Source organism: Dichomitus squalens (genome assembly GCF_000275845.1).
Source record: "Dichomitus squalens LYAD-421 SS1 unplaced genomic scaffold DICSQscaffold_23, whole genome shotgun sequence".
Classification (NCBI taxonomy): domain Eukaryota; kingdom Fungi; phylum Basidiomycota; class Agaricomycetes; order Polyporales; family Polyporaceae; genus Dichomitus; species Dichomitus squalens.
In genome coordinates, this window is record NW_006766905.1 from 437,304 (window position 1) to 454,588 (window position 17,285).

General features: G+C 58.1%; 4 protein-coding genes across 4 annotated transcripts; 1 reads left to right on the plus strand and 3 right to left on the minus strand.

Moving 5' to 3' along the window:
- Window positions 1-2,080: 2,080 nt before the first annotated feature.
- DICSQDRAFT_88564 (HD-domain/PDEase-like protein) lies at window positions 2,081-5,143 on the minus strand. The gene is made up of 10 exons (XM_007367223.1): window positions 4,880-5,143; window positions 4,771-4,807; window positions 4,605-4,699; window positions 4,223-4,391; window positions 4,032-4,169; window positions 3,908-3,973; window positions 3,467-3,854; window positions 3,068-3,410; window positions 2,915-3,005; window positions 2,081-2,853 (listed from the first exon to the last, which is right to left on the minus strand). The coding sequence occupies exons 1-10, from the start codon at window positions 5,007-5,009 to the stop codon at window positions 2,313-2,315; spliced, it is 1,998 nt and encodes a 665-aa protein (XP_007367285.1). The 5' UTR covers window positions 5,010-5,143; the 3' UTR covers window positions 2,081-2,312.
- Window positions 5,144-5,735: 592 nt separating this feature from the next.
- On the minus strand, window positions 5,736-8,357 carry DICSQDRAFT_127977 (DNase I-like protein; the record flags this gene model as incomplete). Its single annotated transcript, XM_007367224.1, has 4 exons — window positions 5,736-6,218; window positions 6,271-6,480; window positions 6,543-7,030; window positions 7,085-8,357. 4 exons carry the CDS (start codon window positions 8,355-8,357, stop codon window positions 5,736-5,738), a joined length of 2,454 nt encoding a protein of 817 aa, XP_007367286.1.
- Window positions 8,358-10,460: 2,103 nt separating this feature from the next.
- DICSQDRAFT_63800 (uncharacterized protein) lies at window positions 10,461-12,155 on the plus strand (the record flags this gene model as incomplete). The annotated part of the gene is made up of 1 exon (XM_007367225.1): window positions 10,461-12,155. One exon carries the CDS (start codon window positions 10,461-10,463, stop codon window positions 12,153-12,155), a length of 1,695 nt encoding a protein of 564 aa, XP_007367287.1.
- Window positions 12,156-12,484: 329 nt separating this feature from the next.
- DICSQDRAFT_171559 (uncharacterized protein) lies at window positions 12,485-14,664 on the minus strand (the record flags this gene model as incomplete). Its single annotated transcript, XM_007367226.1, has 2 exons — window positions 12,485-14,002; window positions 14,395-14,664. 2 exons carry the CDS (start codon window positions 14,662-14,664, stop codon window positions 12,485-12,487), a joined length of 1,788 nt encoding a protein of 595 aa, XP_007367288.1.
- Window positions 14,665-17,285: the final 2,621 nt, after the last annotated feature.

Consider the following 17,285-nt stretch of genomic DNA (forward strand, 5'->3'; position numbering starts at 1 on the left):
GACAGGCAGCGGGTGCAACACGACCGCATGATGTCCCCGAGCTGGAACTAGAGAGCGACGCGAAAATCTAACGAAGCTGGAGAGTTCCTTGACTCGATATGCGGAGTCGTCCCACAAGGATTGAGTCCAGTTGCCATCGAGGAGTCAGAGCGGCACCCCCAGCTGAGCCGTATGTACATATGTCGTGCTGAATCTGTTTCTGATTTGGGCGCATTGTGTACAATAAGTCCAGGTCAACGAATTTATAAGCTCTCCCGACGTCACCATTCACTTGCTGGACTGGTTTCCCGGGCCTAACAAATATAGTATGGGACAATCCCGTCGAGATCTCTGCACCCGCTGCCGGCCCACCTCTGCTCGCTGTGCTGCAAAGGCTTGAGCTGACATTGAATTCAGGGAGGCAGGCGCCCGATAGGCGCGCGAGCAACCGAGCGACCGACAAGAATTGAGCACCCCTTGTCGGTCTGTCAGAATATGGACAACGCAATCGCATAGAAACGGACCTTGCCTCGCGCACTCCGAGTCAACCTCCAACATCTGCTGTGAGCGATTGGCTGATGATATGGGCCACTTGCAGATCAACTGCACCCCCTGACGCACGTAGTGTCTGAAGGTCAACGGACACGACACCACCCAGCACGGAGTCCCCGTCGGGCTTATGTGTGAACACACAGCGGTATTTATCCCGAGCCATCAGCTGTACTCGTAGTCAGCATCGGCTGCGCGGTATGTGTGAAATCCTTGTTGGTCGCACAATTCGTCGCGCGCCCACCCGAAGGAATGCGGGACGGAAGGGGTAACCTACTCACAACATCCTTCAAATCTTGCGGGGTTCTACCTGGTTCTAACAAAGTCCGGTCATGGCCCTCCACGGTCACCTCGAACGATGGTCGAGGACTCAGGTCGGAGGAACTGAGTGGCGTAGGGCCCTTTGGGTTTGTGACTGCCCGCGGGTGGATATCGGAAAATCAAAGAAAGAGAACGCTCACCTGCCATAGATGTAGAAATGTGCAACTTGGGCCGGCGAGAACTTCCGGGTCATTATGACAGTCATGGACTTCGCGGGCGACGCAGTCTCGACCGACGTCGCTGGGGGCGTGAATAAGAGCATACCCCAGAACTCGCGCGGCAACTCGAGGACTGGTGCGAAACACGGTCTCTTCCAACTGAGCTTTCTCGAGATGGTGCAAGAACCTCTCCCAGATGTCGGCAGCCTCGATCCGCTTACAGGAATTGAAAGCGTCCCGGAAGTACAATCAGAGCTCAACTTCCCGCCTCGCCGGAGATTCCGACAGATGGTAAGTATGGCATACCATCTGTCGGGCAAAGTAAGTTGTCATGACCGAAAACAGTGTCCTCCGCGAGATAACGCGCTCACTACTATTGGAGAGGGTATGGGAGGTCCATTCCACTTCAAGTTGTCTGTCCCAATCCACTGTTCTCGTGTCGTGGTGAAGCCAACTGCCTCATATGCATCTGTCGTCACGCGGAGCCTTAGACAGCTCGGCCTGGATTTTCTGTCTGAATTGAAACTATTGATTGACGGCGAGAGCGGTTTGCATGGGCCTCGAATCCGTTTGACCACATCGACCAACAAAGCGCCCGATGCCCGCCCCTGCATTTTTGTGGGTACCGATAGACATCGAAGCTCAAACAAATCATCCACCTTATCGCCGAAGGCTGACATTGACAGGTTCCGAGTAGTATCGCTGAACCCTTTCATTCTCTGGACGACATCGACGCTCAGCGGGCGACAAAAGTCAGAAGGCGAGTGAAGTGGACCCCGGTGGTAGCGTTCGCCCTAAGGGTGTCTCCGACCAAGACGACAACCGTCCTTCTCTTTCCCCTGGTGGACCACTGCCAAGAGCAGTCAGAACACGTTACGATCCAACTCAAAGAGAGGCAGCTCACAAGATACAGAGCGCACTCTCGTGTTCGATAGTGTATGCTCTTCGTTGACGACGCCAGTCCGACAATGCTGCACATAGTAGCAGGTATTCGCGAACACAGGAAAGGCATGTGCGATCGCCGTCCTATACGTGCATCACAAAGGCAAATGGTCGGATACGGTTTACAGAGGTGGTTTTGAAACTTTGGGTTTCTGGACATCGCGCGCTGTGGTATAGTACATGAGAGATGCGGTATCTGGTGAAAGTCTATGAAGTGAGCATATATCACAACACGAACGGAGAGATTACGAGTGCATGCATGCAAGACGGTAGAAGTAAAAGAGAACGAACACAGCACTGAGTACAGTTCAGAGGCAGGGGATGTCAGATACACTTCGCATTTTGAGACCTACGCAGCGGGCTTCACGGCTTGCTCTTCTTCCTCGGCGGCGATCCGCCTCCTTTCTTCGCACTCCCGCCGGGAGCACTCAGTTCCGGATCGAACTCCAGCGCAAGATCCAACCTTTCGTCTGCCTTGTCCACCTTCTGCTTCTCCTTGATCGCGTCCTTCTCCTTACCCGCCTCTGTCTCTCGCTGACGCTTTTTCCCCTTTTTGGCCGGGCTGTCCTTGGGATTGTAAGTCGCCCCGACGCCAGTGAAAGGGTTGTCTTGGATCGGCGTCATCGCCACTCCACCGTCTACCACACCGCTAGGATGACGGGAAAGGGTGCGCGTCGGGACGCGGGACATCGTGCGCGGCTGTTGCGGCTTCAACTTCGGGGTAGTCGGAGCCTCAGCTGGGGGCGTGACTGGGTGAACGGGTGGATCAGCCAGATCCACATCCGCATCGAGCGGATTGCTGGAGTCGTCCAAGAAGAGGCCGCTGCTGGCCGCTTTGCGTTCTTGCATCTCACTGAACGCCTTGAGGACTTTGCGGTAGCCCCGTTGGACCACTCCGAAGAATCTGGGGCGCATCAGTTCAGCGCGAGCGCGATCACAGAAGACGACAGTCGACGCGAACTCACCGTGACTCACGAGTATACACTCTGAGCAGAAGCTCGCCGAAAGCTCGGGGGAGTGTGACGGAGATATTGTCCTCGTTGGCATAGATGCCCTCTGCGGAGCCAGATGGAGGCATCAGTTCTCCACACACGCCACTTGTAGAGGAACATACGTACTGTCAGGATGGTGTTTCGAGTAGAACTTCATAAAATGGAGGGGGTTCTCATCCTTCATGCCGTGATGGCGCTCTGTGAGGTCGATGATGACGTGCTCGGGGCTCAGTTCCTCCGCGAGGACCTTCACCTTCTCGGGGTCATTGTCAAGGCCATCCAGCTGCTCCGACGAGTCCAAGGTAGGGTTGCCAGCGTAGAGCTCCTTGAATGCTTTCACGACTGACTCTGGCGTAAACATTGCCTTCAAGTCTGCCTTTTGGTCCCACGGGAAGACCTTGTTGTCGACGGTCTTATATAGGTCTCGAACCTTGATACGGTGCAGGATCTTCTGCGCTTCCTCGAGCCTCTGAATTCCCAATCAGTCAATAAGGGAACAGAGCCAGCTTCTTCTACAAGACTCACCGGGTCCTCGGAGGCCTCGATTTCGGTCTGAATGTGATCTGTGAGGTGGAGGTACTTCTTGGGGTCCTCCAAACGGCGTGCGATGTTCATGACTGGCTCTGCAAGCTTCAAGGCATCAACAATCATATACTCGATCGCCTTCGCTACATGGCCCAAGTCAGCTACTGGGCGACAACCTCCGAATTGGAAGCATAACTCACCGGTTTTATGTGTATAGATACGCTTATGGAGCGACATCCGGGTATGGCAGAGCTCGAAGACCTGGTTTGCATCCTTGATGTCATAACAAATATCGTCATCGATGACTCGCGACGAGTAAATGAGCCTGGTCAAAGACAAATTGCTCGTCTGGTCAATCGCATGCGAGTCTCGCGCGATGTAGTCGAACCTGCGACGCGTCAGGATATAGCATGTGTGCATCAAACTCTAGAGGCAACATACTTGTCCACGTCTAGGCCATTAGTCTTGTTTGCGACGATCTGGAAGAGATAGGGCTTCTCCTTCTTCCTGTCAAGTCACTGGGGTTCAACGGACCGGCCGCGGCGCACAGAAATCACTCACTTACTTGCACATACTCGGAGTACCCATGATCAGAGCTTTCACAAAGGTGGCGTCATCCTCGTGAAGTTCGAGTCCATTCTCTTCCAAGAGCGCGTCGAACATCATGCGGGACGCGTCCTCGTGACACCAAGTCTTCTCCGGACTACGGCAGGGTAAGAGACGAGTTACGAAAGCAGCAGACGCGACTCAACTCACAGAATAGTGGGAATGAACAAGCTATCCCAAACATGGCTCCAGGGCCCATGTCCCAAATCATGGCAGAGACCAGCGATAGTGACACACTGAACATCTCGCTGGGTGATGCCGAGCGACGGCTGTGAGTTCCTGAGATGCATTGCCAACGTTTGTGCCAAGTACGCGACACCTAAAGACAGTGCAAGCTTAAGCTTAACCATCCGCTCAAGACAACGGCGGCGAGTACAACGCCACGCCCGTCCAACAACACGGCGGACCCTAGAGGGAGGAACATAGGGCTAACACACACTCCATTGCATGCATTGTGGAGCAAAAACACGTCGCGGTACGCTCTAGGGTATACATCCTTCTCAACTACAGACGATCAGAGCAGACAACATACCTAGGCAGTGCTCAAAGCGATTGTGGGATGCGCCTGGCCACACGTAATACGAAGTACCAAGCTGCTTGATGTTCCTAAGGCGCTGGAACTGCGGCCTAGTCCATCAAGCAAGGAAGAGCTGCACATCAGTTCGACGCGTCCCACTTCAACAAAGGGAGAGACGTACGTGTCGACAATCGCGCATATAGTCTGCCCAAAAGGCACTGAGACGAACAGCATGAACACGACACGTTCCAGCACGCGTCATTCATCCTCGGAGAGACAAAGGCACGTACAGTAATCATGAATCGAATCCTTGAACCTCCTCACGGACGTCTGGCCCTCGAAAGCCGCCGCAGCCCAGTCGTCGTCGAGCTCGAGGAGCATCCTCTTCTGAGTGTGTGTTTGTAGGCCTGGGGAAGCCATCGCGCGTGTATGCCTCTCGCTCGTATATGGGGTGTTGAACGAAGCAGGAACACGAGCCAGTAGAGTTAAATGACCGTGTAAGATGGGCGCACCAGACCGTCGAGAACACAAAAACGCGGTGTGGGCGTGGCGATCGTGGCAGACGGGAGAGAGACGAGGGGTTGCAGAGTGGGCTGGCTGGTGTTCTTGGAGTCTATAAGGGATGTCGGCTAGCGCAACCGTGCCACCCCGCTGCCCCCGGCTCCGGTCCGCATATCGCGGCATGAGCCTGTACGCGATGATGAATGAACATGGGCAGCGATACTGACGACCGTACCCAAGGCCGTCTGCAGTCTGGAGAAAGGAAAGGCAGCGAGGGACTACATATAAGGGGCAGAGCGCATGCCTGGGACGTCATTGTGTGCGCCGTCGGAGCCGCGGAGTTGTCGCCTGCAGCGACTCACCGACCGTCACCATCAATATTGTCCCACCGATACATTCATACATATGTGCGAGCGTGAGCCCGAAACGCCGTCGTGGATTACTGTATTTCCAGGGGTGTCTGGTACGCTACATGGTATACAACGATGATGGTGTCGGACAGAATGTGCGCGTTCGTGAGTATGTATATATGTCCTATGGTGGGCATATAGATGTGTGTGTATGTAGAGTCCGAGTCCGAGTCCGAACGTCCGATCTCAACGCAGCTCGACCAAATCAGGCCTGACACTCGCCCTCAGCCGAGCCTCAGATCATTTTCTGGTCGATGTAATACTGCATCGCCGCCGCCAACAAGTCCCTCTCGGCCTCCTTCCACCGCTCCTGCACCTCCGCCTTCACCCTCGCCCGCGCCTCGTGCTTCACCGACTTGACCCTGATCTTGAACCCAGCAGAGATCGGCCGGTGGTCCGACACGTTCGCCTCCCACCGCCGGTAGTGCAGCAGCTCCACCCGCTCGGGCACCAGCGACCGCCAGAGCACGCGGTCGCACCACGCCGGGGTCCGCGCCTTCTCCGACGTGTCGTACTCGTCTGACCGCCGGTCGTACTTGTACGTAGGCGCAAAGTCCAGCGGGCCCTCCTGGAACGTGCGGAGCCGGAACGCGCGGTTGAACTTCATCTCCTTCCGGAGCTGGTCATGGATCACGAGTTGCTGGAGGTCGCCCGCCTTGACGGCCGCGACGACCGCCTCGCGTCGTTGGTCGATGCGGTAGTTCATGTCGCCGTTCATCTACGTTCACACTCGTCAGAATAGGGAAGGTCAATGTCGAGTGATGACTTACGAAGACGAGCTCGTGGTCCAGGACCATGGTCCCATCACCTCCATTCACGTACGCAGCACCCTCGTCCGGCTCGGGAAGCATGGACTGGTCCTCGACGATAGCAGCCGCATCGGCGTTGCGCTGCCGAACATGGTGCTGGCCGGCGGCAAGGTGGCAGTTGATGAAGCAAATCGACGTGTCGTCCACGACGAACCTGGAGATGATGCCGCCCTACCCCAACGGACAGCGTCAGCGTCCCACCTCCTTCCTGCAACATCAGGAAGAGCACACACCTTGTTCCCATACCTGCCGCCCATCCCCCGCTTGACCGTCGTGAGCGCCGCATGCTTCAACCGCGTCCTCTCCGAATTCTTCACCAAGACGCACGTGAACAGCCCGACCAGGTTCTCCGTGTGTATGACCGTATACGGTTCGTCCGCGGGCATCGCGAGCCTGACGGCGAGCACCAGGCGGTCGTACCACTTCTTGTAGCTCGTCGTCACCTTCTGGCTGATCGACCCGTCCGCGGTCTTGTTCTTCCCGCCGAGGAGCACCGTCTTCGCCGCCATCTTGCGGCTCTCGAGGTCGATCAGCTCCTGCATCCCGAACGCGATGATGTCCGGGCGGTCGATCGTCCGCAGCACGTCCTGCAGGAAGTTCACGTTCTCCGCCGGGCCCGTGAGCGTGTCCGGCTTCGCCGAGTCGACGTTCCAGGAGACGATGAGCACGGTCATGTCGCGGAACGTGCTGAACTCCGTCTCGCGCTTCAGCAGCTCTTGCTCTGCGCCCATGTCAGCAACTCGACCAACACCGCAGACCGGCCGCCGCGACTCACCGATCCAGTCGACGCCCAAAAGCCCGTCCCAGAACCTCAACCTCTCGTCCCGCCCCACACTAAACACCATCAGCCGGTCCAGCTTCTCCATGCTCCACGTGTCCACCCCGATCCGCAACACCGGCAGACTCTGGTGCGCCATCCACGAGTTCGTGACCGTCCACGGCTTCGAGCCCACGTCGTACGCCGAGATCGTGCCCTTCCGCCCGCCCGCCCACAGCCGGTCGTTCACGCCCTCCAAACTCAGGATGTCCGACGTCGACACCTTCACGACCTCCACGCACTGCGGCGGCGCGTCCCCGCCCCCGAGCGCCCAGATGCTGATGTGCCCGCCCTCGTGCGCGACGTACGCCTGCGCGGGGTCGCTCGGGAGCACCGTCGCGGCGGTGACCGCGCCGAGGTGTTCGCTCGGGAGCAGCGACCTGCCCACGCTGCCCTGTGTGAAGACGTCGTAGACGCGCATGTACGGGCCCCTCGACGTCCCAGGCACGCTCCCCCCGGCAGAGGGATCGCGGGTCGACGTCCAGAGCTGGCCCCCGATCATCTTCGCGAACTCCTGCTTCTCCGCTATCCGCACCACTCGCGGGGTCTGCGTGCTGAGGTCGAGGTCGAGGTCGTCCGAGGGCGACCAGACGAGGACCTTCCCGGTGTCGTCGAGGGTGACCATCGACTGGTCGTGCCGGAACATGTGCGTGATGGTGTGCGCGTGCACGGCGGGACGGGCCGCAGTGACCTGGCCAGTGCGCACGTCGAGCTCGATGAGGTGGCCGTCCTTCGTCCCGATCCACAAGAACGCGCCTCGGTCCTGCAGGGAGGTCGTCGGACGGAATTCGACGCTGGTCATCTTGAAGTCCTTGATCTTGATGTTGAAGTCGCCGTTTTTGGAGTCGAGGTTCCATATGGGCGCGTCCGAAATCGAGAGGTCGTATACGCGAAGATGATGTTGCGTCACAACCGCAACAGCGTGTCCAGATACCGCGACCGAGCCGGTGTACGCAGGGATATGGATGTTGAACTCAGAATAGTTGAGGCAATCGACGACAGGCGGCCGGCGCGAGGCGCGACTAGCATCAGGCAGGAGATCAACCTTCATCTTGACGTCTTCATCGTCCTCTTCATCGCTTGATGAGCCGTCATTGACGCGCCGAGGTGGTGGAAGTTTGTCTCCCAACGCAATCGTTCGGGTAGGTGGGGGCAGGTGCGCACCAAACTGCTTCCGCTCTGGGGGAGGCGTTGCCGTAGAGGTACTCGGTTGAAGGTCGACTTCGCTCATGGTATGATGGCGCTGAGGTAACACTGGAAGAGAAGTACGGTCGTCGCCTGACGATGAAGACCCCTTTCGTGCAGGTAAAGGAGGTGGTGTGAGAGCAACTGCGCTCAAAGAGGAGACTGAAGAGGAAGAAGGGATGTCGAAAGTTTGCACTGCGACCTTGGTTCGCGGCGGAGGACGGGGCGGAGGGGCAAACGGAGGGCGCGGAGAGGAAGGAGGACGGGGCGAGGATTGCGTAGGTGGCTTGACGACGTTGTCGTTATCGCTCGACGTACGACTGCTAGAGGAATTGGATGACGTCAAGCTGTCGGAGGACGATTCTGGGGTGTGGTGGGCGGAGGTTATACGACCGTTGTCATTCCTTCGGGGGAGTGGAGGAGGGGTCGGATGAGAAGGTTCTGTGTCGGAGTGAATATCATCGAACGGATCGAAACCATCCAAAGAGGAGTTGGCAGAAAGGTGCGAATTGGTGGAATCAGAGTGTGGGACGTGATCCGGGGGGAACGACTGACGAGGCCGTCTAGAATATGGTGGCTCCGGGGGCTCGGGGATCGGAAGACGACTGATAAGAAACTGAGAGTTTGGTTTACTGCTCGGTCTCGGTGGGGAGGTAGCGGGCAGAGCGGAACCATGTCTGCGGAAAGAAGTATAAGCAACAACGTGCGAGGAACCAGAACATGGATGTATGCATGCAGGCTCTTTGTATGACATCACACCTGTTCTTGCACAGATGGTGCGCGTGATAGTACCTGAGATGGGATTGGGATGGGAGACGGCATGTTTCTGTCAAACGCAAACGAACCAAACTCTCAAGGAACTAGCTCGTGAACGTTTCGTCGGCCAACTTACGACTGATGTGACACGGGTTTACGAACTGCTTGGCACTGTGTATAGCATACCGCCAAACAGAAGGACCGGAACGCGGGGGGAGGTTGACCGCGAAGAATGCGACGCAATGCGACAGTACGATAGGAAGGACTGGTTGTGTTCTGAAGAAGCAGAGAAGGCAAAGAGACTCACCCGAATTGCTTTACGAGGGAAGAGATGCCCATGGGGCGCTGTGTAGAATGATCCTGGGACAGAGGAGGGGGAGGAGGGGGGCGACGAGCAAGAGCGGCTGCCTTTGAGGGAACGGGGGTAGACTCTGGAGAAGGAAGATCAGACTCAATACGTGCGGGAGAGGAAGGAAGCAAGAGAGGACTGCGGTTGAGGGCAGGCGAAGGGGCTCTGGAAGTGGGACGGAGAGGGGGAGGGGGAGGCGGACGTTTTGCAAGAGACCTGAGATCGGAGGAAGATGAGGCGGGATGGAGGTAGTGATTGTTGGACTCAGGGTGAAGCTCGGGAGCGTGGACTGGTCTAGGTGAGGGAGTGAGGGGGGCAGGAGCAGGGGTGAGGGGTGTGGAGGGTTTGAGCGTGGAGGGAGCAGGAGCGGAGGAAACTGCGGCAAGCTTCTCAAAGCGAGAACGGAGAGAGCTGACGGCGGGAGGAGGAGTAGTTTCGATGCCGTCCGACTGCTGGGGTGCGGTCATGGTTGGGATTGGGATTGGTGAAGAGGTGGCGGGCACGCCCGTATTGATTGCGGCGTCAGTAGGATTCAAAGGCAGACGGAATGCGGGTAGAGCGGAGGGAAGGAAACGGGAGATGGCTGGTAGCCGTGTTTGAGGTTGAGGTTGAGGTTGAGGTTGAGGTCGAGGTCGAGATAGTTGTGTCTGTTGCTGGACCCCGCCGCGTCACGTCCGCCGTCCCGCCTGCTGTGACCGCCGCCCGCTGCCCGCCGTCACAGTCCGGTCCGGCCAGCCGGCGCTCGGCTTCGGCTTTTGCTGGCGCCGTCACGGTCGTCGACGACGCGCGACTCGACTCCGCCGCCTCGGCTCTCGTCGTGGACCGTTCTCGTCCTTCTACCATCTGCCATCTCCATTGTACACAAGGACGTCAAGCGGTACTGTACCAGTCGCCCTCACCCTGCAAGCAGTCACCTCACAGGCTGCCAACATAGCGATCCCTTCTCTCCGCCTCTCCCTCCCCCGCACCCTTTTCCCTCATGCCGCCAGACGCCTCTCTCCCCTGACCGTCCGCGCCTCATCCACCGCCGCCGTTCCCTTCAAGATGGTCAGGAAGCTCCGTGCAAAGGTGGACCCGATCGCCGGTGCCTTGCCCAAAACTTACCTCGACGCAGGTCCCGCCGCCGCCACAGCATACGTCTATCATGCGCTCGAACACGACCTCGACAGCACAGACCGCTTCCAGCTCTACCAGTACACCGTCTCTTTCTTCCTCCGTCACGATCAAGTCGCTCGAGCCACCCTGCTCTATGCCCGCATGGTACGCGACGGCTACCTTCCCTCCGTCTCCCTCCGCACCCAGATGCGCGTCATCAGAGAGGCAGAGTCCCTCACTCCTGACGAGCACGAACAAGTACTCCTCCCCATCATCGGTCACGCATTCGACAACAAATCCTACGACGACGACGCTCTCGCAGACCTCCTCCAGCTCCTCGCAGAAGGCGTGCGCGTTCCTCCGTCATTCATTGACCGCGTCGTCCACCTCTTCCTCTCCAAACGCGACCCCGGCTTCCAGCTCTCTGCGCATACACTCAGCTGTATAGTACGCCTCCACGCTCGCGCAGGCGACAAAGAAGGCGCCGCACGGTGGTCCTCCGAGCGGCTTCCCCCGCTCCCTCAGTCTTCCTCTCCCCGCGGCTTCATCAACCCCGCCCCTTACACCACCCTCCTCCGCGACCTCGCCCACGCCAATCCCGACGACGACCTCTACAACTGGGCCCTCTCCGAGATCGAATCCCCCAACCCCTCCATCCGCGTCGACCTCCCCTTCCTCAACGCCGTCCTCGCCCACGCCTTCGGCCAACGGCACTTCGACGCCCTCTTCTCCCTCTACGCCCACATGGTCGAGCAGCGCACGCCCGCCCTCACCCCGGACGGACACACCTTCTCCACCATCTTCCGCGCCGTCCACCAAACGACCTGCAAGTTCTCCCGCCGGTCGAAGCGCACGCGCGGCATGAAGCCCCCCGAGAACGTCCCCGCCCCGCGCGCCGTCTTCCGCGACATGCTCACCTGCCTCGCCGCGCGCACCGCGCCTGCCCCCACCCCCGTCCTCGACGCCCTCGCGCTGCGCAAGGCCCTGCGCGCCTTCATGGGCCAGTACGACTACCCCGCCGCGCTCGTCGCCGTGCGCCTCCTCCGCACACACGCCGCGCTCGTCGGCCCGCCCACGCTCCCCCTCTACCGCGTCGTCGTCAACGCGCTCCTCGGGCGCGTCAAGGTCCACCTCCCGCGCATCGCGCTCCGCCCCGACCCCCAGCGCGTCTGGACGTACCGCTTCCTCGGCCTCGGCGACCTCCCCCCGCACCTCCGCACGCGGCCCCAGTTCGACATGGCGATGGTGCACCGCGTCCTGCTCGCCGGCGTCCGCTCGCCCGCCGGCCTCGGCTGGATCCCCGCCCCGGACTACGCCGCGCGGCGCGAGATCCCGCTCGAGGGCCTCGGCGGGCGCGCGCAGCGCGAGCTGCAGGTCCCGGACCAGGGCGTGTTCGAGGCGAACGGGATGCCGACCGCGCTGCAGCTCGTGGGGCTCGAGTATGTCGAGGAGGACAGGCCGTTCGCCGTCGCGCCGCTCGAGCGCCTCCTCACGAGGGCCATGCTCGCTTCGGCGGACATGCAGGATCCGGAGGGGTTCCTGTCGCAGACGGCGGCCGAGGCTGTTGCGCAGGCGACGCTGGAGATGGTTCCGAGGCCTGAGGACTTGCGTAAGGAGTCGGCGATGCCTTTGGTGAATTCGTAAAAAAAAAGGGCTTTTTGCTGTGTCCGCTTGCTGTCCACTCAGTCACTTTGTACTATACGCGGCGTCCATCACACACACACACACTTCGCTCCCCCACCTCATCCCCTTGTGTAATCTTACAACATTAGCATTAGTAGTACACCACCGCAATACACTAGATAGTTACTGGATATAGAGAACTGAGGTATACTCAAGAACACAGCGGAACAGAACGCAGCGCGACAACAAGCATGACATGACAAGATACAATCCAGTGTCCACGTACCCGCTGCAGTATGGCAAGACAGGCTACAATCGTGAGACCCCCACCTTACCCTACGATGCGAACGTTAGCCAAACCCACCAAAACATGTCCCGAACCACTCACCAAGATACCCTCTCCCCTCCGGGGGCCTCAACGACCCCATAGGCTCCTCCCGCCTCATCCCCAGCCCCTGCGAATGCTGCTGCATCCTCATCCCCTGCGCAGGCCCCATCCCCAGATGCACCAACCCGCCCTGCGGCGACCCAAACGCCGCCTGGCTCTGCGCGAACGCAACCCCCCTCCCCAGTCCCTGCCCTCCCCCGTTCCCCGCGAGCCCCGCCGGCCGCTTCGGCTCCTTCCCCTCGAGCGCGCGCACGAACTCGTTCCACAGCGCGCTCTCCGCGCGCCCCGCCGCGCGCCACTCGTCGAGCGCGTCCTGCGGCGCGTTCTTCCACACCCGCCGGTGGTTGCAGAACGTCGACTTCTTGTACGCCGCCTTGAACACGCGCTCGAACGCGCCGCGCTGCGTGAGCGCCGGCTCGCGCTGCATGAGCTCCTCCATCTCCGTCAGGCCCGCGTCGATCTCGCACACGTACTTGCCGAACGGCCACGCTTTCGCCGCGCCGCCGCCGGCGGTGCTCCCTGGCCCGGTGCCGTCGCCGTTGGCTTGCGCGGTGGGGGTGGGCTCGCGGTCCTGATTCGCGGCTGGGAGTGTGACGGGGGACGGGAGCGGGGTAGATTTCGGCGTGGGCGATGGGGTGGGGTTCGAGGCGGCTTGAGGGTAAGGAAGTCGGGAGTATGATGCGCGCGTCGGGGATATGGGCGAAGCCTGAATCGAGAGAGTAGGAGTAGGCGGGGTGACCGCCATAGCCAGCGAAGAGTCCGACGAGATAGGAACGGGCCCATTCGTCCTCAATGGCATTGCAGAGTTGTTGTGAGTTGAACGCGCGTGCTGTATCGGGCTGATTGGCGTATGAGGAGTGTAGTGATAGTCCTGATTGAGCTGGGACGTAGTTGAAGTCGTGGCAGAAGTAACAGAATGGAGAGACGCGATACTGAAAGGTGAGGCATACATAGGCATCTGAGACGAATCCACTTGCGTCTCCGAGTCGGGTACGACGTGCCTGGAGAACATAGGAGAGCCAACGTCCTCGAAGGCGAGCGCGTTCACTGCCGTAGACGTGGACGAACCGCTCTGCGACGAATGGGACCGATGATGCTTGCTCGATGGCGGTGATAGCCCCTCATCGGCCGACCGCTTCTTCTGACCCACCGAGTCTACTGGCTGGTAGAGCAGTGGTAAGGCGGGGGCCGAGACACGTTCCTCTTGTAGACGGAGTTCTGCTTCCAACCCTAGGCACTCGCAGTCTTCCAGGCCGACGATTAGGTCGCGGCGCATGCGATAGAGTACCCTCTGCTGGCTCTCAACCGAGCGCACAGCACAGAGTTGCTCTTGCTCCCATGCACGTGCGTGGGGGTTGTAAACATCAACATAGGTGTTGGGAGCGAGGTGATAGGCATCGACGATGGGCTCGACCTCAGAAAGGCGTAGGAGCGGAAACGTTGCAATATCCACCCGCAGTCGGAGCGGTTGTACGTTCGCCTGATGAAGTTGTGGTTAGTTGATAATCTCATGTCAACTACCGCCTCGAACGCAGAATACGAATCTGATAGCCGTGCCATCTCAAAGGGTCGACACAAACGACTCCTCTTCGCGATTCATAAGAAGTACGCTGTAAATTCGAATCCCTGAGCTGTACCAAACCTAAAGGCGATCGCGCAGGCACGTTGCCACAGGATCATCGCGACCGGTGTCAGGATCTATCGAATCTCCAACAGACGGCCGAGGACCAACAGGAGCATAACTCATCGTTGATCGCGAGTGTCATCCCGATTTCAACATCTTACGGCCTCGCGAGCGAAAGTGCTTACGTGCGGCCGATGACATGGCTAAACCATCTCGCACAGTCCCAGCCAGCCCAGGATGATCCTCACCTTATACCAGAACACGATCGTGACGCTCCTCTTCAACGACTCGGCTAGCTCGTTATGCTTCTCATCCCTCGAGTCTTCCCGACCCGGGCTCCAGCCGTAAGAACTCCCATACGAAGACCTCCGGAGTTGGGCAGAAGATAGAGGCAGAGGGGAATTGAGCGTACTCGCGGGGGCTGAAGAGGGCGATTGAGTGAAAGCTGGAGATGCGAGAGGGAGAGTGAACGTTGCCCCAGGACCAGGACGGGTCACAATGGGTATGGGTTGTGCCATGCACTGTAGGCAAACCCGCTACGCCGGCTACCACACGACACAGAGGAAAGTGGGACTGAGCTAAAATAAAAAAAAAGTGTCGGTGTCCAACACATTGTCAATTAGAATGGTAGCTCACGGACAGAGGACTGCCTTGTGACCAATCCTTGTTCTTTGTTCTTGAAGGGATCGCTTGATCGTACGGGACGTGGTTATAGATCTGGCGAGGACGTCGATCACCGATCTTGTTCTGAGACAGGATATCCTCAGCAGCGTAAGTCGTATGGCCAACCGATCGACGGTTGTTGTGTCGTCAGACGTTAGATCGAGTATGCTATGTACTGGGACGATCGAGGTGGAGAGAAGGAGGGGACAACATGGAGGGAGGATTCAACTCCGCGAGTAAACCGGAGCCAGGTCAGGTTCCGCGTGTGCTCACCCAAGGCGCCTGCGGCATCAGAATATCTCGCACGACTTGTCTCCTGCCGCCATGTGCCACTGCGTTTCACGTTCAAGCTCTAAGCAACCTCGCTACACTGCCTTCCACGTTGACTCGCATTGTGAAACCGACTACTACTCCCTCGCAATGGAACATGAGACCGGCCTCAGTTCTTCCGGTCCAGTGCCCGGCATGTCAGCCATTCCAGCCGCACCTAGCTAGGGCTCCAGGACTCGATGCCCAAATGCGTTTCACCAACTTCAACCTTGCTTTCGTTTCTCCATCTTGTCGCAATGTTGTCCAGCTCGACCTGCTCTGCTATCTGCTCCTCTGGTTCCTCGCAAACGTTCTATGATTGCTCTTCTCGGTTTTCGATCTCCGACCTCTGCTTCGACGCAGTCTCCCAACCTCCTGCCGACATCTGTATGGAGGAATGTTCACTTCCTAGGGTCGTCTTGCCCCCAGTAGACCGCCGCACTGTTCTGACATCAGTTTCCGGGCCAACAACGGAACAACCCACAGTCCCTAAAGGACAGGAAGAGGTGAGCATTTCAGGATTTGACCTATGTTTCCTATGCTGACCGCTCTCTGGACACACTAGCCTCAAACTATACGGAAGCTTGTACTTCGAAAGCGTACGACATCTCCCTATCAGATCAGACTCCCGTCGATGAGCGATCGACTGCGCGTACGCAACGGAAAGCTCGTCGTCCACGCCGACACCACTAGCAAGCCAGCTATTCCAGCTAGTCGTAGCCCTAGGCCGTATTTCAACCAAACGAGACGGCCAGCGCCAAGGACCCTATCGCATCCGAACGGAGCTCCCAATATCCACGTTCCAAGGCCTGTCTATCCTCCCTATTTCAAGCGGCCCGATTTGGATCAGAGCGCCAACGTGGACGGGCCTCACGAACACCCGTTCAATATATGCATTTCCCCTCCTCATGTCTCCGGCATCCATGCAGTGGATACCTGGTCGGAGATTTGCGAAGACCTATGTCGCGCTATGGAGGTTCTCTCCGTACTCTCAGATCTCGACACCAACTCAATGGACCCCTCGCCATCTATGACTTTCGGTTGCTCGTTACCGCCCTGCTCTGTTGCGGTCAGCCCTGGACTTGGCGACCACTGGCACTCATATGTCTTTCCCCGCCTTGTCGTATGACAGGGAATCGTCGCTCTTTCACTGTCGTTGTCGTCGCCTTGTCTAGCTAGCCCTAAAGTGTATATGCTTTCTTGTCGGTCGCTTTTATTCAAATATGCAGAGTACACGTTTCAAAGGTACTGCTTCGTCTTAAAAAAAACCGCCCGCGGAGGCACAAGTAAACAGGTCCTGGCCCATATCGCATGTTACTACTCGGTCCAAGTGAGTATGCTACATCCCCTTTCACCGACACAGAGATACTATCCCTTGCTCATACTGCACATTATATAGTGGTGCGAACCCAAACGAAGGTGTAAAGCCTGTCGGCTGTTATGCTTGCACCGCGCTCCCTTCCTGAGGTCATCTTGACGGTCGGAGCGCATCTGATCTCGATGTCTGCCATGCCACATCACCCTAGCGAATGAAAGTGGGGTTTTTATGTACATGTAGCCCGGCTCATTCTCCGCACTCCTAGCCATGAAGTCAGCTTCTTCCTTATGGTCGCGCGAAGCATGCATTACGATGTAGGCGCTCATGCTACATGTTATGTAAGATCTCAAGATCTTAAGCCCAGTGAAAACCTTCCCTTTTTCCTACGATTTGTAGCTTTTGCCAGCGATTGCCGTCTATTGCCATCTTTTCACAGCTGTCGCGATGACATCTCGGCGCCTATCTATGCTCGATTTCATGCATCGATGATCACTTTTTGTATATAGAATGGCCGTCCGACGTCGATTTGACAAGTCGTTCATACAACTGCCAGTGTCCAATGTATATATCGCCACATCCATATGCATCCATTTGTCTGGGTTCCAACCGACGGCCACCCAGCACTTACATTTCTGGCCGGTTCTCGATCTCGTCCCCCGACCCCTTCGTCCATGACGCCATCGACGTCCCCGATGCACTCTTAAAGGCGGTCGATGGCCATCTCCCCTTCTCCGCGCTCTTTCTTCCTTTGTCCCACCATCTCTTCCTGACTTAGGCCCGCCCGCTCACTCTATAAGGCTCCAAGGTAGGTCATAGCATAAGGTCATATAAAGGTACGTGACAGACATT